This window comes from Crotalus tigris, unplaced genomic scaffold (genome assembly GCF_016545835.1).
Source record: "Crotalus tigris isolate CLP2741 ecotype Arizona unplaced genomic scaffold, ASM1654583v1 scf7180000018016.4438896, whole genome shotgun sequence".
In the NCBI taxonomy this organism is placed as follows: Eukaryota; Metazoa; Chordata; class Lepidosauria; order Squamata; family Viperidae; genus Crotalus; species Crotalus tigris.
This window is the reverse complement of record NW_024096778.1, coordinates 2491335-2513981: the sequence shown is the minus strand read 5'-3', so window position 1 is coordinate 2513981 and position 22647 is coordinate 2491335. Positions and strand designations below refer to the sequence as shown.

The 22647-nt window shown below is 38.1% G+C and overlaps 1 protein-coding gene across 2 annotated transcripts in view; it reads left to right on the top strand.

Annotated features, from left to right (window-relative positions):
- SMAP1 (small ArfGAP 1) overlaps positions 1-22647 on the top strand; it is a 61180-nt gene that overhangs the window by 36580 nt on the left and 1953 nt on the right. For both annotated transcript variants that reach the window (XM_039346708.1, XM_039346709.1), the window contains 4 exons: positions 3670-3754; positions 14851-14984; positions 16802-16967; positions 20485-20837. In XM_039346708.1, the coding sequence (XP_039202642.1) occupies positions 3670-3754; positions 14851-14984; positions 16802-16967; positions 20485-20837 (738 nt within the window). The remainder of the gene's footprint in view (positions 1-3669; positions 3755-14850; positions 14985-16801; positions 16968-20484; positions 20838-22647) is intronic.

Here is a 22647-nt window from a genome sequence, read left to right as displayed (position 1 = left end):
TTTGGAACAGCTATGGAATTTGTAGAATAGGAATTATTCAAACATGTCTCTGTAAGCAGTAAGTATTTGCGATCCTGTCGTTTGGTAAGGTTTTCATAGTTATTGGTAGAGAATTTCAAGTAAAAAGAATTAGCTATTTGTATTTTAATACATTTTAAAACATTTGAACTGCTCAACTAAATCAAATGGCAAAACTGGCACAACTAAGATATTGCACAGTATTTTGTTTATATTGAATAGCTGTTAATTCCAAAAATCTATACTGTTAAGAGTTTCTGTTAATAAAATGGTTATTAATTTGAATGAAACATCTGTCCTACTGAACTCCAGAAATTACATCTATATAATTTCTGCTTACATGTTAAACTATTTAGAATATTATACAAGGATTGTTACTGCAAGATTATTTTTATATATTTAAGAACATCAGGATCCATAGGATATGCACTGATTTCCACATAGAAAAACCTTTGTTCGAGAAGGATATGTAATTTCTGAATTTTCTGAACCCCATAAATTTGATTAAGTTAGAGCTGAAAAGTTTTAACATTTCTAGGAAAGAAAAAACAGAGGTGGTAGCAATAATGGCACTTGAAATGATCCTTGTCCATTTAGTCAAATCAATTCCTGGTCCAGGTATGATTGACTGACATCCTTTTCTTCTGCAGGGTCAGATCTATTTTAATGGTCTGCCCAGATACCAGATGAAACTGTCTGATTTCCAGCAGCACTTTTAAGATTTCCCTGACAAATTAGGAAGCAAAGACCTAGTCTGTGACTAATAAGAGGTGGTGACTTGGTCTTCGATGAAATATCCACCGAGCGGTTGATCCCTGGATTTTCCAAGGACTTCTGGGAGATGGAATAGCTAAAGCAATGCAAGAGCATAGATGATGAACAACTATTGTGTAACTGAATTTGACTGGGGGGGGGGTGTTACTAAATGTTAGACCTGCTTTATGGCAATAAGGGTATAGCATTCTTAATTTTCCTCTCATTACAGCAACAAGTGGTCATCTGGCAGCACTCTGTCGGGCAGCCAACTCCCTTTTGATTAATGACCTTGCTGCTTTGACCAGTTTGATATATTACTGATACAATCTCTCATATTCACCCTCATTAAGACTCCACTTGGGTAAGGTTTTGTGTGATGATTGGGTATCAGCTGGCCAGATAATCTGGGTTTCATTTTGGCCTGTTATCTCTGGGGAGGCAGCTAGGATGCTGGCAAGGATATTCCTAATTATACTTCCCACAGCTGACTTCTTTGAGCACTTGGGGAGGAGCAGTAGTTTCCTGGGTCCAGGAGATTGTGAATACCTCATTGTGTGAATACCAATGGCCTTAAGGTGTTTGATCATATCTTCCTTAAGAGATCTTCCTGGATCCAGAGATATAGACAACTATTGCCCAGTCTCTTCCCTTTTATTTGTCAAGGATCAGACCCCTGTATGAGTAGAGACAGCATTAATACATTTACATAACAAAGATTCCTAGAGGAATCATATATGTAAGTGCACTTATTACTTGCTCTACAATTCTACTAATATTCATTCATTCATTTTTCTGTAGCCACTCATAGTCAATTGCTTGAGTTGGGCAACTATAGAAACTGAATAAGTAACATTACGTGGCTGGAAAGTTCACATATAAAGCTGGTTTTGATTCTTTGGTGATAGAGGAAAGAGAACAGAATACAGATCTAAGTTAATAAGGTACCCACGAATGTTTGTACTAGAAGTTGCATAAATAGTCAAATAGTAAAATAAATTCTGTGTGAAAGCTAGTAGTTAATGTTTCTTTACATTTCTAGGGAACAAATTTCGAATGGTTCCTGAGGATGCATACTAAAAAACTTGTTACTGTTTGGAAACATTCCACAAAGATTTGATCCAGGCTAAAATATGTATTTGGCTTATGTTCCAAGTTTTCTTTTAATCTTTGCAGCAACTGCAACTTATTTATTGGGAATAGTTAGTAATTTGAATGGCTTAACTGAGTGGGGATTTTAATCATAGTCAACCTGTATGCTGACCATATGTGAGTAAGCCTGATTGGAAGTAGATGAGCATGTGTTTAAAAACCAAGGAAGAAATATCAAGAATTTGCACTATGCTGATAACACTACTCTGATAGGTAAAAATGGATATAATTGATAAACTCTACAAATGAAAGTCAAGGAGCACAATGAACAAAAACATAAAGAAGAGCAAACTATGACAACAGTGCAGCAAACAACCATAGAATAGCTGTGAGAAGGGTGACTATACTAGATAGATAGATAGATAGATAGATAGATAGATAGATAGATAGATAGATAGATAGATAGATAGATAGATAGATAGATAATGAGAGAGATGTATGTATGTATGTATGTATGTATGTATGTATGTATGTATGTATGTATGTGGTAGATAGCTTCTGCCTTTTATGATTATGAACAACAGAGGAAAAATCCAGAATTATTCTGTGGTGTAGCACTTAGTAGGCTAGCAATGAAGGCCTTGGAAAAGACATTCAGAGGTCTTCATCTACCAGATCAAGCAATAGTTTCCCCACTGACACTTTATGGAAACTAAGATGGAATTTAAAGAAACAGGATGTAAAGAGTTAAAACTTTTGAACTTTAGTGTTGGAGAAGAATATTGGACAGCTAAGTAAACAAAAGGATCATAGAACAAATACACTCAGAGTTGCACTCAAGGCACAAAGACCCAGGTTCGTATTATTATATTTTAGACACATTACACAAAGACCCAATTCTCTTGAGAAATCTATAATGCTATAAAGATGGAAAGAAAGAGAAGAAGGGGAGGTCAGTGATGATGGGTACAGCATTGGAAGAGCTGAAGGATCAGATTGGGGCCAAATCAGCCTGGACATCCATCTACATGGTCACTAAGAGTTGATGCGAGATGATGGCACATAATCAGTTAATCTTTCCTGCCATTATTTGACATTCAGAAAGCTATATCTTAGTAGATTATTATATGCAAGTAATATTGGTGTCGTGTTATAGCAAAGCAAATGAGAAATAATCTAACAGTCTTTGTTCCAAAGGACATTTCAGATTGCCACAACTCTTTAGTTGGCATTGGGTAATCAAATTGTTGCTTCCCCCTAATGATCAGATTACCACCTTGTTGAGATTTGCAGAAGTTGCCAAGAGATTACTGTTTTAGAAAGCCCTCAGGGTCTGATAGAATGGTGTATTACCACTTTGCAGTAGGTGATTGGCTTTTTTTGAGAATGATATTTCTTGATAAGATGGTATTATTGCTTCTTTTATATTATGTTATAATGTGTTATTATAATCTTTTTTCCCTGTTTTGAAATTTGCTTACAGTTGTTTGTGACTGAAACAGACCAGACGATAAGAATGAATGAATAAATTAACGAGTATTCTTTCTGTCTCAGCTCCCCATTGGCCTTTTGCAGAGAATAATGAAAGAGTTCTTGTGAAGGTTGTTTAAGTAACGTATATGAATGTCTCTGGCCAGTAGGAAATGAATTCTGTCATTTTTTGGGCCAATTTGCCTGTTGTTTGTGTTCTAGTACACACAATAATAATCTTTCCAATTTAAAGTAAGACTATATGGGGGGCTCTTGTTTTTGATGTTTCGCATGTGGTATATGTGTTGTCACAATCTCTATTCATTTTTAACAAAGCCTCAGAAGAAAGAAGACCAGCAACTTGATCTTAAAACAAGTCCTAAGAAAGTATCAGAATCAACTGTTGATCTTCTGGGGCTTGGTAAGTAACTAATTATCTATAATATTGAATAGAATAAATTGAAGCTATGTGTGTATTTGAACTGACAAAAATATATTCAGTGCTGCCTACTTAAAAGTAATGAGTTTCTTTTGCAAGAGAAAGTTACCACAACATTCTGATGAGAGAATGCAATATTCACAGAGCCATGTGAATATTGCATTTTTTTTTTGTTTAGTGCCCATCCTAAGGAATCAACATTAATCCTGTGTGAATTTGAATTTGATTTCTCAGGATACAAATCTTCAGCTTGATTGTTGTCCTGACTTAATGGAGGGTTGTTGTTGTTTTTTTTTCCATCAGGCCAGCTATCCTGAAAAACCATAAATGCCAGAGAAGGAATATATTATTCTATCCTTTCTCCTGCAACTAATTCAGCTTTTAACCTTTATTCTGGACACCTCTCCACACGCCCTTTTTACGAATATTCTTGTGCATTGAGTATAGCAATAGCAGTAGCACTTAGACTTATATACCTTATGCTTATATACTTTCCAGCACTCTCTAAGTCAGTGGTTCTCAACCTGTGGGTCGGGACCCCATTTGGGGTCGAACGACCATTTCACGGGGGTCGCCAAACAACGCAGTCCGCCATTTTTTCCCCCTTTTCCTTAGCTGTGCTACTCCCATTTATTCTATTGGCTTTTGAAAGCCAATAGAATAGACTCTCTTGAATAGAGTCTAATTCTATTGGCTTTCAAAGGCCAATAGGAATTGTCCAGGCTGTCTCTGCCCTGCTGAGCCCGCCAAAAGTCCCATTCTGCAAACGGTGCTGCACCAGTTGAGTAGTCCTCGACTTATGACCGGTTGAGTAGTCCTCAACTTACGACCGGTTGGGGGGTCGCAGCATTAAAAAGGTTGAGAACCACTGGTCTAAGTGGTTTACAGAGTCAGCATTTTTCTCCCAACAATCTGGGTCCTCATTTTATTCACCTCGGAAGGATGGAAGGCTGAGTCAACCTTGAGCCAGTCAGGATTGAAATCCTGGCTGTGAACTGAATGAGCCTGCAATGTTGTTAACTGCGAAGTCGTGTCGGACCCATCGCGACCCCATGGACAACGTTTCTACAGGTCTTCCTGTCCTCTACCATCTTCTGGAGTCCATTTAAATTCACACCTACTGCTTCAGTGACTCCATCCAGCCATCTCATTCTCTGTCGTCCCCTTCTTCTATTGCCCTCAATCTTTCCCAACATTAGGCTCTTCTCCAGTGAATCCTTCCTTTTCATTAGGTGGCCAAAGTACTTGAGTTTCAACTTCAGGATCTGGCCTTCTAAAGAGCAGTCGGGGTTGATCTCTTCTAGGATTGACCGGTTTGAACGCCTTGCAGTCCAGGGGACTCGCAGGAGTCTTCTCCAGCACCATAGTTCAAAGGCCTCAATTCTTTTGCGCTCAGCCTTTCTTATGGTCCAACTTTCACAGCCATACATTGCAACTGGGAAAACCAGGGCCTGGACTATACGCACTTTTGGTGGCAGGGTGATGTCTCTGCTTTTTAGTATGCTGTCTAGATTTGCCATAGCTTTCCTCCCCAGGAGCAAGCGTCTTTTAATTTCTTGGCTGCAGTCCCCATCTGAGGTGATTTTTGAGCCCAGAAAAATAAAATCTGTCACTACCTCCATTTCTTTCCCATCTATTTGCCAGGAATTGAGAGGGCCGGATGCCATGATTTTGGTTTTCTTAATGTTGAGTTTCAAGCCAACTTTTGCACTCTCCTTCTTCACCCGCATCAAGAGGCTCTTTAGTTCCTCTTCATTTTCTGCCATTAGAGTGGTATCATCTGCATATCTTAGGTTGTTGATATTTCTCCCGGCAATCCCGGCATGAGAGCCTGCAATACTGCAGTCTTACCACTGTGCCACCACAGCTCCAAGAAACGTAGGAACCAAGCTTCTCATCATAGCAGGACAGAGTGATTCAGGCCTTTTAAACTTGATTTATTTCTGTGCTAGTTGTGCAGGACAATTAGATGACAAGGCTGACACTAAGCCAGTAGCTTTCCATCCCTGGTTTCAGGGTTGCTATTACTTACAAAGCTATATGTATGTACACCTTAGATATCTAAAGCCTATAATAAATTAAACTGGGTTCTCAACATGCCACCTGGTGATACCAGTGTGCATCCAGATTCTTTGCTTGGTTTCCTCCCAAACATCTTGCCTGCTTTTTTTTTTTTTTCATTTTAAAAAATAATTAATTAAAATAATGACTTCATGTCTGAATGTGAACTAGAGATTATTTTGATTACTTTGGCAAATTCTTTTTTCTCTCAAAGTGGATGATGCATTCCTGAGTCATCTTTCAGAACTTTGGTGCACTTTTAAAGTTGTTGTGCTGGGATGTTTAGATGTTAATTTATATTAGTTCTGATTCCTTAGAGGGTGCTGGGGTATCTTGATCAATTGTGAGACCATTAGCCTATGAATTCTCCCAGGCTCTTTAATTTTGGGGAAGCAGTCGGGCTACCTATATATTAGCACTATATCTGCTATCCTAATGATGATGCTAATTGCAACTTGCCTTCCCATTTTGCCCATGCTGCTGCCCCAGCCTTGCTTCTGCTATTCCCACCTCCTCTATCTTTTCTGCTAAAGAAGCATCTTTTTATCCTTAACAGCACACCCCATTATAACTTCATACTTGCACCTGTGTTGCTATCCCGTTAGGCTTTGCTAGTATTGTATCACTAGTGAGTTGTATTTTCCACTACGTCAGCAATATTTTAATTAGCAATAGCATTTAGACTTACATACTGCTTCATAGTGCTTTACAGCCCTCTCTAAGTGGTTTATAGAATCAGCATATTGCCCCCAACAATCTGGGTTCTCATTTTGTCGACCTCAGAAGGATGGAAGGCTGAATCAACCTCGAGCCAGTCAGATCAAACTGCTGGCAGTGAGCAGAATTAGCCTGCAATATTGCATTCTACCTATTCTAGCCACTGCCCCACCACGGCTCATAATTGTAAAGTCACTTCTTTCCTAGCCTATCAGCAAAGTGAACCAGTAAGATGCTTCCTTTCAGCGCAGAGCCAATGGCAACTTATTACTTTAGCTCACTTCTAAGCGAGAAAAGTAGATTCTTACTATTTAAGATTAGTACAAACATGGCTGTCTTAATTTTCAATATTCTGTAGCAGTTTTGAGAAAAGAGCCTTTAGGGATAGGATTGTGGGATATTATAATAGACTTTAATTAAGACTTTGATTCCACTGTTCCAGAATGCCATAGCGAGGTATTAATTTAGACCAACTATGGAGAGCATGTAATTCACTCATTACAACAGCTTTACAGGAAACTGAATCTGTTTCCAAGGATAGCTATTAAATGCTGGATTGTCCTACTAAAAAAAAAAAACCATATGAATTTTCCTAGATTTTGAGATCCTCAAGAGATCAAAAATATTAGTTATTAAAATAATTACCACTTTAGGACAGTATTATTATCCACCTAACTGAAGGCCATGAATAGTGTGCTTGCTTTTGAGTTCTCAAAAACTCATCATGTGGTAAAATGTATTCAGAACTAAAGGGACTAAAGATGGTGGGTGTTGTTTAAATAAAATGATTTATTGTCATTTTTCTACAGGTAAATTAACAACTTTGCTGATCCAGTTCATTGAGAAAAGATAACATTTTTTACTAGTATTGTATTGTTGTTATGGCCACCCATTCCAGATGATTCTGGGCAGCAGTTGTTGCCTTAGTTGCTATTCCTGTTCATTCTCTCATATTCTACATATTTTTTTTTATTAAAAAAGGAGAATCTTAGACACTGTATATTTAAAAATATTCAGGAAATTACTGGATTATTTTACTGTGACATGAATGCAAAGAATACACTTAGCACTTCTAGGGCTCTACAAATATTTAATGCGTGACTTGAATATAGGTTACCATAAAGTACCAATGGTTTAAAATGATTTGCAAATATGCCATGGTTAGATTTTTCCTTCTTATATTTCCGGTTTATGTCTGGAAAACAATCAAATATCTGCAATGGAATTGGAGAAGCATGTGGAAAAAGGGAAACCATTCTATCAGTTAATTCCCTTCTCCGTGTATATGAATATAGCGAGAGACGGACCAACATTTTTACACTCATCCTCTTAAAATGTACACTGTGTACTGTTTTAATCTTCACCAGTATATTTCAGATTGAAGAGCAATATTACCAACAATTCACATGGTTTATGATAGTGCTTAGAACATATTTTAGGCTTTGCTAATAATGTAATGTTATTTTTTCCCAACTGATTTCCCAACATTTTAAAATTCTGCAGATAATACTTGTCTTTTAGCTTTACTGATTAGTATGTGTGTCTGTGTATGTTATGTATATGTGTGTATATAAATTTACCATACTAGAGATTTAAATTCAAAGTAAGTGACATCACTTTTTAAATTTGGAAATAGGCATTTCCTTTAAAATAATACTTTTACAAAACTACTCCTTTTTTGGATGTCTTGTAAAATTATGCAGTGTTACAGCTTTACCTTTTCCATCAAGTTTAAAGGTTAAATTTGCCAAAAGAAGCAACACTTGTTTTCTGTTTGATGCACCATTTACCATGTTCCATTAAAAAACAGATGAAAATGTATAGTTGCAGACTTTAACCATCTCAGCATATTATCACTTAAAAACAAATAATCTCAAACTTCATGTGAGGGCATCAGTGAATTGTTATGTTCTTTCATTTTAGATTGATTTTAAAATAACAGACATTAAAGGAGAGATTTACCAAAAACAAGAAGAAACTAAATTTCCACCTTGTAAACAATATTTTTCCTAGAGAATTTTCTGTATAACTAATGCTCCCTTTGAGGTTTTAAAATCCTACTTTGTGATTCTGGAGATCCAGTATTAATTATAGAATAGTAAATTTTCCCCTTTTGGTTTGTGGCAGAGCTAAGTGATAATAAAACGGGAAAGGAATTGTGTTTTTCTTCTCATTCTTGAAAATATGATATCATTAGCAAACTTATGGCATGAACTTCATATTGTCCTGCCACCAATAACTATAGACTGGTGGCAGGGACAGGAAAGCATGCCAGTATAAAAATATAATATGGTATGTAAATCTTGTTTGCTAAATTGTGGTTCAGTGTTACAGTACTCAAAAAATTAGGCTTGTTTTGTTTTTACTCAATTCTCTCATAAGCATGCTTCCATTTTTTCCTTAAAAACAACTTCTTTTCTATTTCAGTAAAGCCTGGATGTAATAGACCAGGGGTTTTCAAACTTTGCCCTTTTATGACTCATGGACTTCAACTCCCAGAATTCCTCAGCCAGACACGTTGGCTGGGGAATTGTGGGAGGTGAAGTCCATGAGTCATAAAAGGGCGGAGTTTGAAGACCCCTGTAGTAGACCGTTTGGGTGAAAGAATAGTCATCTGTTGAATCCAAATTTATATATATTTACTTCATTTGCATAGTCATCCAAATGATGTAAATTAATATAAAAACTTGTCAATTACATAATGATATAAATTGATATAAATGACAAATACAGGTAGCCAATTGCTTCAGAAGCAGTGATCTTGTCCTTTGTGATTAAAATCCAAATATGTAGAGGCCCAGAGGATCAGGGTTTTACTGTGTGACAGAATTGGACAAATATGGCTAATTTCACCAAATGTTACAAATCTGCAAGTTTTGTTTTATTCCCAGTAATTGTTGATTACACAACATGTTTGTCTATGTATCTTAACATTTAGACATTTGTCTATGTATCTTAACATTTAGACATTTGCTATTACTGCATGTTAGACAGATAAACCTAGAGAAAAAGTCTCACTCCTGACAACTTTAAGGTGTGTAAACAACATGCTGGGAAGGAGAATTCTGGAAACTGAGGTTCACACATCTTAAAAGTTGTCAAGGATAAGAATCAATGGCTTAGAGTATTATTTCCATGAATGAAAAATTAGAGAATTGAATTGTTATTTATCATTTGTATAAATAGTTTCTGAATAGGTTGGTAACCAGGACACAGATTTGAATTATTTTTAAAATGTATAGTTTACCTTTCAATAATAACTAAACTTATTTCTGAAAAACATACAGAAACAAATTAGAAAACCAGATCACAAAATCAAAAGTTATACGGTAAATTTAACCTCATCTCAAACTTGGAAAAATAAAAGATATTCAGTATTAGAATAATATTGGAGTAGACATTAAGATAACTAAAAGGTATCTCAGAGCATCTGTTAAGTACTGTGAGTGATACACATATTGGCTAATCTCCTCAGTGGAGCAGCTGTGATGTTAACTAAGTTAAATTTCCAAGCAGGCGTTGCAGGAGTGAATCTCCATAGCATCTCATATCTGTTTAAGGACAGAGAATAAATTTTGGAAAGCATGTATTGCACTATTTTAAATCGATCTTGAAAGTTTGCAAAAAAAAGTATAATATTTTGTGTTTAATGAATCAGTTTAATCAGTTTAAATCTATCTATCATCTGTCTAATTTATATAGCTGCCTATCTCACAAGCAAGTAATGCTGGGCAGGATACAAATTCAGTTTTTTTCTGCATATATTTTCTTACAGTTCTACCTGTATTGCTTAGGCAATTGATAGAAAGTATGTTTACCTAAGTTAAGTGTTTTATTTTAATGAATTAAAATATAAAATGTAACCAAATTGGATCACAATGGCCAGTGGATGAGTTTTACAAATTCCTGTGGCTTATCTTTGCTAAGAGAAAAAGGAGAAGATAACTCACTCCTTAGAAAGAATTCTGCTTAAAGATTCTACTTAAAAAGAATCACTACTTCCCTGGAGGTGATACTTGAAATGTATTATAAAATATGCAATTGCGAAAAGATAGTTATAATTCATACATCTTGAAAACTGTAAATCTCTTTCATACGGATCCCATTGAAAGGAGATCTCAATTTTAAGGTATACATATTTTGATAGATTATTATAGGAACTGCAGTTCCTGTAGTGCAGTGTTTCCCAAACTTGACAATTTTAAGGCATGAGGACTTCAACTCCCAGAATTCTGGGAGTTGAAGTCCATATGCCTTAAAATTGTCAAGTTTGGGAAACACTGCTGTAGTGCAATATAGAACCCTTGACATATGGATGCCTGTGGGCAAATGCCCCTTTGTTTCTAGGAAAGTGCTGTTTGCCACTGAAGAACTTGTTATTCATGAAGCATCTCATAAACTCTTTATTTGTGCATTTATTTATAAAATTCTTGAATTAAATAATCGCCTTCTCTCTGAGAAAAGGTGATTATTTAATTCAAGGATTTTACAGCTAAAAAGAGGAAACTTTTCACTTGAGCATGAATAGTTCAAGCTCTAGAATTCAAAATAGATGTCAGTTTTCATATCCAACCCACTGATTTCTTCCAAGGTCTAACTGGAATTTCTTCTCCTTAACCCCATTTATTCCAACAACTAACTAGTTTTTTTTTTAACATGGCCAGACTTTTCTATTTATGTGCCACCCTTTTCTGAGCACAGAGAGAAAAGAAAGTTGTGTGGCTGTGGAGGGAATTTATCTATCTTTACATGGAGAAGCGGGTATATGAATGGAATATGTTTGGGATCAGTCTACTAAGGCCAGTGTGTCATGTAGACTCAGCAATTACTGCAGAAAGTAGTTTGCCCTTTAACCTCTCCCCCCTCCATTCCAATTCTCCCCCTGAAAACCAGTTTTATTGGAGGGTCAACTTAATGGCTAGGAATATCAATTGACAAGTTTTGTTTGGATATAACTTCCTGGGTAGAGGCAATCTAACTACAGTGAAACCACAGTGAAAGGTTGTCTCTTATTCCCGAGTATCCATTTTATATGCACGTATGTTACCCTGGCAATTTAAGTCATTTGTGTAATGTTTAAATTCTGTAAATTGCCGTAGATATTGTAAGGTAAAGTAAGCTAAGATAAAAATTAATGTAATTTAATTGCTTCATCCAGGTTACCTTGGATGCAACAGACTTTGTTATTTTGAAGACTGTCTTAACAGAACTTACATGCCATGTCTACTAAGCAGAGGTTCATCAAAATTGAGACTTCACTGTTCTGTAGTTCCTATATTATCTCACACCTTGATTATTGTAAAGAGCTATATTTGTGTTTTTACAGGTTACAGTTGGTATAGAATATGACAGATTGCTGAATGAAATTCTTAACACACACACACACATCAATAAAAATATAGAAAAAAGAACACCAGGATAAAAATAAACAGGACCGTTTAATATAAACAAGCCTGTAAGTAAAAGAGTTACTGAGCTTTCATCAGCCAAACTACTGACGTCATCAGAGTTAGAATGCTAGGTGATTAGGGAGCTTGCCTATATAGCTGCCTGTCTCTGCGCCCGGCTTCTCGAGTGCATCATTGGCCCATTAGTTGTTAAATAACTAATAAGCAATTGCAATGGCAAGTATGTTCTTAAACAGCTTGATGAATCAGCACCCTTGACAATGTGCCTTCTTCATAATACGGGGGATAAATTTAGATAATCTTAGTTGATCACTAAGTTAATTCACAAAGTCCTTGCTATAAGCAACACAGGATAATCTTGACTCATAATAATTGCAATTTACTCACTTATTTTCCCACTGAAATCCACAAGCTGACTACTATTGTATTGTTCAGATCTATAGTTCCCAAACTCTACATTGTGGCGCTATGGGGTTATTAATTACAATTTTGGCCTAGGCCCTAGGGGTTCAATGAAAAACATACTGAGACACTAAGGAAATTTGGGGACCTCTCCAAGTACCTATCTTCATCCTGGCTTTTCTTGGGTAAATTTCATGGAAAAGTTATTTAGCTTGTTTTTCTTCTCCCTTTTATAAATCTGCAGTGTTTTAATGCACTGGCTTCATCTGTGTTTATATATGTGTATGTGTAATATATGTGCATGTAAAGCATGTATTTAATGTTTGTGATGACTACACAGAAAATGATATAAAAATACACTTAGCAGATCCAGTAGAAATTAAATAGGCCAAATAGAATATTTTTATCTTTCCATTAATTATGTTTACTCACATAGTCCCAAAATTCTGAAGTTTTGGAAACTAACCCATTAAAAAGCGTATTCAGAGAAGATATTGCCAAGTTTCTCCAATTTTTGCAAACCTAGTGCACGTACAGTACCTGCTAAGCTTTTGAGCTGATTTAAAATATATATATTAACCTCCTAAAGATTTTTGCTCTAATAGAGAAAGGAATCAAAGAAAGAGGTTTGGCAGATCCTCTTGGAGACGTCCTATATTCACTTTAAACTTTATTTATAAATTGTTCTGGACGAATATTAAATGCCAGAATGTATATATTTGGTGTTGGCCTACATCTAGGATATTGCTGTAGAGCACATTTTATTTTTTAAGTCTAATGTAGGTATTAAATTAGGCATTTTTTCAAAGAATTTACCTTTAGAGGCAAAGCAGGACGAAGTAAATCCCAAAGGGAAGAAAACTCCAAAAACAGAAACTCATCTTTATAGTGGAAATGTGTGATATGTTATAAATAAATGCATAAATTACAGAGCTCTAGTCCTTTGGAACTGAAAGCAAACTTCAAAGCATAATTTGCAATACTATTTTACAGTTTTGTAAATCTATAAAATGTAGATGAATATGTTAAAAATAGTTCAATAGTCTGCTGCAAATTTCATGCTGAGAGAAGAGAGGGAAAAAAAATATCTAGAGAGAATTAATTTCATGTTTATCCAGTTGAAACTTGATGCTGAGGCTGTTTTGCTGAGGCTGTTTCTAACTTTGCACTAGTAGGAGGATGGTTCTTAAGGCTATCACAAAGATTTCATTCAACATCTAGAAAAAAATAAATGAAAAATTACATTATTTTTTAGTCAGCTACCAGTTATTTTTCAAACTAGTGGTTCATCTCCTTTTAGAATTACCTAGGTAGATAGGAATAACATTTCCTATGGGTTTGGAATAGGCTAGGGCAGAGGTCCCCAATCTTTTTGGTTTGGCAGCTTGGAAAGGGAGGTAGGCATCATTGAGTGCACGTGTGCACAAATGGGCCGTGTGCGAGTGCATGTGCAAACTAGCACCGGCGGGATGCTTGGGGCGGTGCTAGTGCTGGCGGGATGCTCAGGGTGGGGAAGTGCTAATGCCGGCAAGATCCTCAAGGTGGTGCTACTGCTGGCGGGATGCTTGTGTCGGGGCAGCAGTAGCGCCAAGGGACACTTGCAGCGGTGCTAGTGCAAGTGTGGGCGGTGAGTGCACGCACACACGCCCATGCATTGGCCATCCCTTCATGCGGCCCAGTGGCCAAGAGGGCTAGGGGCTAGGAACCCCTGGGCTAGGGCATCTCTTTTGGCCACTGCATATATTGTGACTACAACTTGTGACCATGTAAACCAAAAACCTCTTTACTTTTCTTCTACCCACCATTTGTTTTGAGTCTGTGTACCTTTGACCTCAGACTCACAATATCTAAAACAGACCTTGCCTTAAGCAGACTATTTACAGCTTCTGTAAAATACAGATGGGGGAACTTCAGCATCTTCAGCCTAATTTAACAAGCTCTGAATTAAGTGCTACCTTCTGTCCTATTTGTTATTTTCCAAGAGACTATGGAAATATTGCATTCTATTGTTGTAAATTTTAATGATAAGATGTTGGCTTAATATTGGTAGAGCCTAAGTACAATTTATGAAACACTTGGTGATTCTTCCCAATATACAGGTAGTCCTTGACTTACATTACGATCATGGGCCATGACAGTCATAAAGCAGATCACCCATGTGACCAACCTGATTTTACAATCTTTTTTGCCATGGTTGAACCAGTTGTTTGCTCTAAGATGCTTTTGCCGAAAATTGGAATTAAATGGTGGTTTTCAGCAAAAATGTCAGAAATCACAATCATATGACTACAGGAGGCTACAAGTGGCTGCAAATGCAGCCTAGTTGCCAAACACCGGAAATGCAGGTCATGGGGTGACCATTGAAACCTGGGGGGGAGGGTATCAAGAACTACCTGCATTGTTCCTTTTAGCAGAATTAGCGTACCTCTGTGCTATGTGTATGCTTCACAATTATCAATCTTTAATATTTTTCATTCTAAAAAATGTAAGATGGTCCTGCTGATTCCTCTGTTACAAACGGAAGTACTATCGCTCCTGCCCCAGTTCTGAATGATGATGACCTGGATATATTTGGCCCAATGATCTCTAATCCTTTGCCAGCCACATCTATACCACCTGCTCAGGTAAGGTGTAAAAACCTATTAATATGTTAGTTGACTTTTGGAATTTGTATCAGAAATAATAGAAGGAGAAATTATTTATGTCAGTGTTTGACACGCTATCAAGGTTACATTGGGGGCTACAAATAGAATACATGGTTAAAGCAGCATGTTGCCATGCCATTAATGTCTAGGTAGTCCTCAAGTTATGACAGTAATGGGGACCGGAATTTCTATCACTAGACAATGCAGTCATAAAGTGTGAAATCACATGGCATGATTTCACAATGAGAATCATGTCTGTCCCTGATGCCATCATTAACAGAATAACACTGGTCATTCAGCAAGGACCCACCCTGATCCAAGCCCCAGGCCTCTACTCAGCATTGGATCTGCTGAGTAGTGTTGTACAGAGCAGCCAGAATGGCACATGTGGGTGGGGGATATAAGCACACAGGAAGAGTTGAGTGCCCCTGTGCTCATAAGTGCAGGTGTACTGCCTGCTACCCACATTTCGATCATGTGACCATGGAGACGCTGTAGCGTCCATAACTTTAGGGACCAGGTGTAAGAACCTTTCAATGCTGCCTTTAACTTTGAACAGTTGCTAAACGAATTGTTGTTAAGTTAGGACATCTGTATGTTAAGACCTGTAATATCTGTGGCAATTTACAATGCCAACCTAAAGGAAACACTAAAGGAAAATTTAATAGCTCGTTGGAAAGTATTTAAGAATGTTTGTCCTTGATGCTTCTTTCAGTCGAGGCACCCCAAAATCAGTGGTTACCAATGAAATGCATTATATTTTTGTGTTGCATTATAAAATAAATGTAAGGTCAAACATAGCTCCTTGTATCAGAAGAACTAGAGATTAGTTGAAGAAGCCTTTATTTCACTCATCCTTGGCTAGATTGGGAAATAATGAGCTATTAACCTGGTTGCTAATTTATACCTTTCAAATGGAAGAAAAGATGAACATATCATTAAATTGTAATAATTTCTAATGATCAAACTATTTGATCTGTTGCCTTTTTCATCATTCCTATGCAGGGCGCAATGCAAAACTGATTGTAATTATGATAGGGATGTGTGTGTCTTTTATGAAACACACCTAAAAAGTTTGGGAATCCAAGCTTTATAAACTATTTGAGGCTTTCTTTCTTTGAACCTTATTCTTAATTAAGAATAAGTATCAGCTTACAGAAGTTCACCCAGTTCATTTAATTACATTTGTGAAAAACTGATTCGTGATGAAAATTTTGCTCAGTATTTCAGCTGTAACGAGTTCCTTCTTCCAAATAATATTTCTTTAAATTACCCGAGGAAAAAGGCAGAATTGAATTCTCACTTAATGGTAATTTCTTTTGAAAAAGGGAGGCATTGTAAAGCAGATCCTAGAGAGAATTCTAGCAGTGATATGGAAATAAGGGACTTTTTAAGAAAGCCACAAAAAATGATAAAGGTATCTGAAGACATCTTACTTACAGTTATCAAATATAAAGCATAAACTGACATAGATGCACATGTGATCTTAATCTAGTCAGTTTCCAGATATATACACACAAACAGAAAATATGCCTTTTGCATCTTAATTGCAAATAATACATTTGCTGCATAAAATGTGGAACTACTGTTAATTATTTGTTTACATTACTATAGCTGTTGTGACATGCAAAGAATATACAATTTATACCTATTGTTATGGATGTACTGTAAATAAATTTGTGATCCCAATACTTGGGAACTTTGCTACTTGCCTCTGAAGTTGCTATACAATTTTTAACCACATACTTCTATCTTCACTGTTTTGTTTTCATCAGTCTTTGACTTTTATTTCCCAGAGTGCTTCCACCAACCCAGCGGCTGCCACGTTATGTGCTGCATCTGGAGATCTTGATCTGTTTACCGAACAAACAAAACTGGAAGAGTCAGCAAAGAAGCCGCTCTCCAAGGATTCCATCTTGTCCTTGTATGGCACGAGCACTCTTCCCCAGCAGAATGCCCCAGGTAATTTACTTCCAGTCTGCATTATTTAAAAGATTCCTAAGAACCTGTGGCTAGGTCTTCTCTCTATAAAAAGAGATGCTCCGGTAGAAATGAGTCTGGATTTACATTGTATAAGTTATTATGAAACACCTATTTAAAACAAATGGCCAGTCTTGAATATTTGTATGTATTTAAAGCAACTTAATTAAGTATTCCTGAGCACTGAGTGCTCAGTAGCATGGGGAGAGGAGGTATTTCATTCTCCTTTATTTTCTTTTCCTTAGGGCTGACTTCTTTTCATGTAGAACTTAATTCAGAGACATGCTTAATGGAAATTACAGCCTCCCATCTAGGAAGACTTCTCCAATGAATAGATACTAATTAAAATTCCTCAATAGCATATTAGAAGGACCTTGCTGGTCATTGTTGTATTGCTATGGCAACATGACAATGATACCAAACTATTGTGTTGTTTTACTATTACTGTAATAATGTCCACTAGTACAGGGGTCCCCAACCTATGGGCTGCTGCCCACTACTGGGCCGCGGCAATGGCTGACCGGTGCACGCATGCGTATGCACACACTCCCACCCCCACTCACACTAGCGCCCACAGCCGTTTGCCCATGCATACAAGCACGAATAGGGCTGCTAGCATGGGGCGGGTGTGCCCAGCCCGTTTGTGCATGGGTAAATGGGGCCGTTAGCGCTGGTGGGTGTACGCGGCCGTTTGCGCATGTGCGAATGGAGCTGCTAGTGCTGCACCAGTGCACGCAGCCTTGTTTGTGTGTGCAAACGGCATACACCAATTTGGAAGCTGCTCTCCTTCCCTCTAGACCATGAGGCGGGAAAGGTTGTAGACCTCTGTATTCTACTATAGTATACTTCTGCCATTATGCTTGCTTACCTTTTGGAAATAGTTTGGCAAATTAAATTTAAAAATGATTCTGGGACTATTGCATCTGTCCTAAATCAGATGTAATATACCGCTGCACTTCAATGTAATTAATCCCCAAAAGTGTGGAGGAAGGGATGGAGAAGAGATTTATATGGGAAAAAAAAGAACATTTTAAGCAGCAAACTGTTCATGATAAAAGAACTGTGTAAAAATATTCTGAAACAGAGATGAGCACAGCATCCTAAATAACTAGCAGAGTAAAACCACAGGGACTCCTTTACCTTTACTTTTATTCTGAAACAAAAGATGATGAACAAACGGGTAGATTAACGACAAGTAAAAAGTCAATCAAAAAAATAAAGGAATTAAGAGAGATGGCATGACTTGAAATAAAGGCTTCTGCTTGTTCAGTAAAATGGATTTAACAGGTTGCGTTTATGAGACTTTAGGGGGAGCAGAAAAAAAAATCTACATCCAGACATTTCCCTGAAATAGCAGACTAAATTTGTTGTATTAAAAATTCACTAAAATATACGCTATTTGCATGAGTTCCCATCATTTATATAGTAATGCAAATTGCATCATTATATAAATGATGTAAATTAACATGGAAGATTTAGATATAACAGACATTTGAGACTTGGGACTAAATGGACATCCCTCTCCCCCCCCCTTTCACTTAGATCAATTGTATCAAAGTTACTATGTTAGGAAATGTTTTCATCCTTAAACATTTAAATTGTTGGAAATTGTTCTGATTTCATTAGAACATAAAAACAATGTAACTAGATAGAATTTAAATAACTTTATAATTGAAGTGACCAACCTTTGTTTTTTTGGTTTGGTCTAGACCAGGGCTTTTCAACCTTTTCACCCATTGTACCGCTTTTAGGATATGGCAACATCTGAGTACCACCAGTCGCCTAGCAAGGTGTAAAAAACTTGATGGCCAAAAAAAAAAAAAAAAGGAAAAAAGTGATAAAGTACAGGTAGTCCTCCACTTACAACAGTTCGTTTAGTGACTGTTCAAAGTTACAATGGCACTGAAAAAAGTGCTCCCCAAGCCACAGCCGAGCAAGACACCTGCCTGCCCGCTCGCCTGTCTGAGGTTTTCATGGTTGTGAGGCATTTCTGTTGAGGATTGGCAGCAGGGGTGGGGTGGGGGTGTTTGGTTTTTATTCCCCCCATCTGCTGGGTGGTTGCAGCAGGTTTTGGTCACTTCACATGACCCTGGGACACTGTGACTGTCATAAATATGAATCGGTTGACAAGCATCTGAATGTAAATCACAAGATCCTGGAGATGCTGCAACATTCCAGCTGATTGGCGCTTCTGGGCTCAGCAGAAGCGCCAGGATCAGTGCAGAGCTCCAGCTGGAGCCTGGCGCTGATCCTGGCGCTTCCGCTGAGCCCTGACAGCCCTGCAGCTCCAGCCATCTCTCGCTCACGCTTGTGCGGTGCTGCCACCAGTTCAGCTCATTCCCCTCCCCCGCTACCACTTTTCTAGGATGCTCGCGTACCACCTGCCAGGTGCCAATGTACCACAGGTGGTACCCGTACCACTGGTTGAAAAGCCCTGGTCTAGACCACACATAATAACATGCCAATAGGTGGGGGCAAGGAGGGGAGAGTCAAACAGAAGTGGGACTGCCCCCTTTTTTCCCTGATAAGTTCTTTTCCCACTTATTACAGTAGGTAGAAACATTCTGCTTTTGCCAGAACTATTGACTGATTTTTTCACCCAAAAGTTGAAGTTTGATTAAGAATCACTGAAAATTAAGAATCACTGAAAATTAAGCTAAGATTTTCAATCACTGCTTTAGAAAAACCCTCAGTAATTAAATAGTTCGTCATTAAGGTGCTTGAGGGAAGCTGTTTCTTAACATTAATTAATTGCCCGGTCATTGATTTTCTCTAACTCACCTGGTATTAAAAGATGAAGCTGACCTTCTAAAAGGCAGAAATGGAGGTGATTGTGGTTAATCCACTGTTTTTTCTATTAATTCCCCTCTGCCTTGGCTTGAGAATAATGTAGTTGCAAGGTCTTGGTTATCCACAGTTCCATTACCCCTGGTTTCCCAGATTTGTGCTTGGTAAATAAGATGATACCTCATTCTCCATGGTTCAGGGGTTCATGTACTAGCAATTTTTGTAACTTTCAATCAGTATATCTTGCATGTTTTTTGCATGTAAAGTAATTGATGTGCAAAACGTGTAGCTTTTTTCAGGAACTCTCAGCTTGTTCGACTGCAAAAAAGCCCTACAAATAATAAAGCCATGCCCCCCCCACATTATAGAGGTAATCTTATGCAGGGAGAGAATGAACAAAGGATCGAAGGAAATATAAAACATGGCCAGAGGAAAATTGGTTTTCTATCCCATTAATGAGTGCAATATTTCCAAACTTGCATTTAGGCATCGGTGGATAACGTGAGTCCATACTGTTCCCTACTTGTTTATTAACAGCTTTTACAGTCCTCCCCAATCTGAAAATTGCAACATGCATGGAAGGTAAACATGGCTCTTAAAAATTGTCATCATCCCTCCCCAATCTTATTTGGAAAGCCATTTTGGACATATCTATGAGCTTGGATTGGCGTAAACCTCCTCTTTTTCTTTCCACTCCTTTTTGCCCAAACAGGAGTCTTCATGGGGCCCCAGCCGCTACCCTTTGCCGCCCAGCCCTCGGCTCATTTTCCAACGTTTCCAGCCATGGGAGGCCCCGTGCCTCTGCCTCTGCCTGTACCGGTGCCATCGACCCCCGCAATGATGGCAAACATGATGGCTCCATCGGTGCCTGTAATTGGACAGAACGTAGGCATGATGGTGGGCATGGGAATGCCAAATGGCTTTTCAGTCACTACACAAACTGCTGGTTTGGGACTCCCTCAAAACCTCGGTGGGCCCCAAGGAACAGTATTGGGACAGATACCCCAGCCACAGAAATACGGCATTCAGCCGCAAACACAACAAACTCAGTGGAACCTTTCACAGGTGAGTGTGCGCTTTTTCCATTTGTTTGGGAGGGAACGTGGATGGCTAGAGAATTTAGGCGTAGGATTCCGATGTCAGGGACTAGTTAAATGGGGGAAAAATAATTGAAGGGTTATATTAAAATGATAACAAAATTAGTTTTCTGAAAGATCTTACTTACTGAAAGATACCTGAAAGATCTTATTTTTTTTCCTTCTAGTTGAGAGGTTGAGGTTTTGTTTTCCTTTTCAGCTTTAGAAAACTAAGTGCAGATCCATGCTTTCTTCTTTGCCCATCATTCCCTGCTAGCCTCCGATTCCTAGCTCTCCGAAAATACATCCTGCACTATTTCAAACAGAAAACAGTGTTTTGTTTTGTTTTTTTTTAAAAATTGAGCTGTCTTGAGCAGTTCAGAGCTGAGGCAGAAGAGTTTTGTTCCATTCTAGTGAGACATTTCTTAAGTGAGTTTTGCCCCATTTTACGACCTTGCTTGCCACAACTGTTAAGTGAATCACTGCAGATGTTAAGTTAGTAATATGGTTATTAAGTTAACCAGTGGAACAACCTGCCTCCAGAAGCTGTGAATGCTCCAATACTGGAAGTTTTTAAGAAGAGATTGGACAGCCATTTGTCCGAAATGGTATAGAGTTTCCTGTCTGAGTAGGGGGTTGGACTAGATGATCTCCAAGGTCCCTTCCAACTTTATTATTATTATATTAATCTGGCTTCCCCATTGACTTTGCTTGTCAGAAGGTTTCAAAAGGGGATCACATGACCCCGGGACACTGCGACCGTCATAAATATGAACCAAGCATCTGAATTTTGATCACGTGACCGAAGGGTTGCTATAATGTCGTAACTATGAAAAATGTTCATAAGTCATTTTTCCAGTGCCATTTATAACTTTGAATGGTCACTAAATGAACTGTTGTAAGTTGAGCACGACCTGTACAGTTTCTGTGGACCTACTGAGAACTATAGATGCAAAAGAACAATCTGTTGTGTTCTGTTTTGATTCTTGTGGCACTAGACCAGGGGTAGGCAACCTTGGCTCTTTTATGACTCGTGGACTTCAACTCCCAGAATTCCTGAGCCAGCATGGCTCAGCTTGGAAACTCTCCCTTTCCCCTCAGCTCAGGAATTCTGGGAGTTGAAGTCCACGAGTCATAAAAGAGCCAAGGTTGCCTACCCCTGCACTAGACTAACCTGGAACCGTAAGGGGTAAAATAAGAAAAGGCCTGAATTAATATCCAAAGGGAGTGGGGTGGGGGTGGAGGCATGCATGTGTGCAAACCTCTTGGAAACGGAGAGTAACGAGAAGGGAACAATCCCAAAAATGGAAGAGGCAGGTATGAGAGACTTGTCCACCTAGGAGCCAGCCAGCAAAGCTTGGCTTCTCCAAATTTCATTGAGAGATTGAGGAGGCTGCCTAGTGCAGGGGTATTCACTATACAAATGAGGGTCATTAATACGGTCTATGATTTTCATTTTATTTTATATTGGTTCCTGGATTGGGTCTCTTCATTGTGGTTTGTGTTTTTTCATCTTGATTTTAACAGCCAGCTTCTCATACCTAACACAGTTGTAATTTAGAGAATGGAGGACCGAATATGACATACAAACCTTTGAAGATGCAGGTGGCTAACGTCCTGTCTCTTCCTTGCTCCAAGTCCATATATCCTGAACATGGGCTATGCTGACTGGAGCTAATAAGGTTTTCCACTTAAACATCCTTTCTGGTGGGCTCTTTTGGAAAAGGCCTCCAGAGGGATGGGCAAGCAAGATTTGATCAGGAATATTAATAGGTTTTCAGGGCTTGCAGTACAATGAG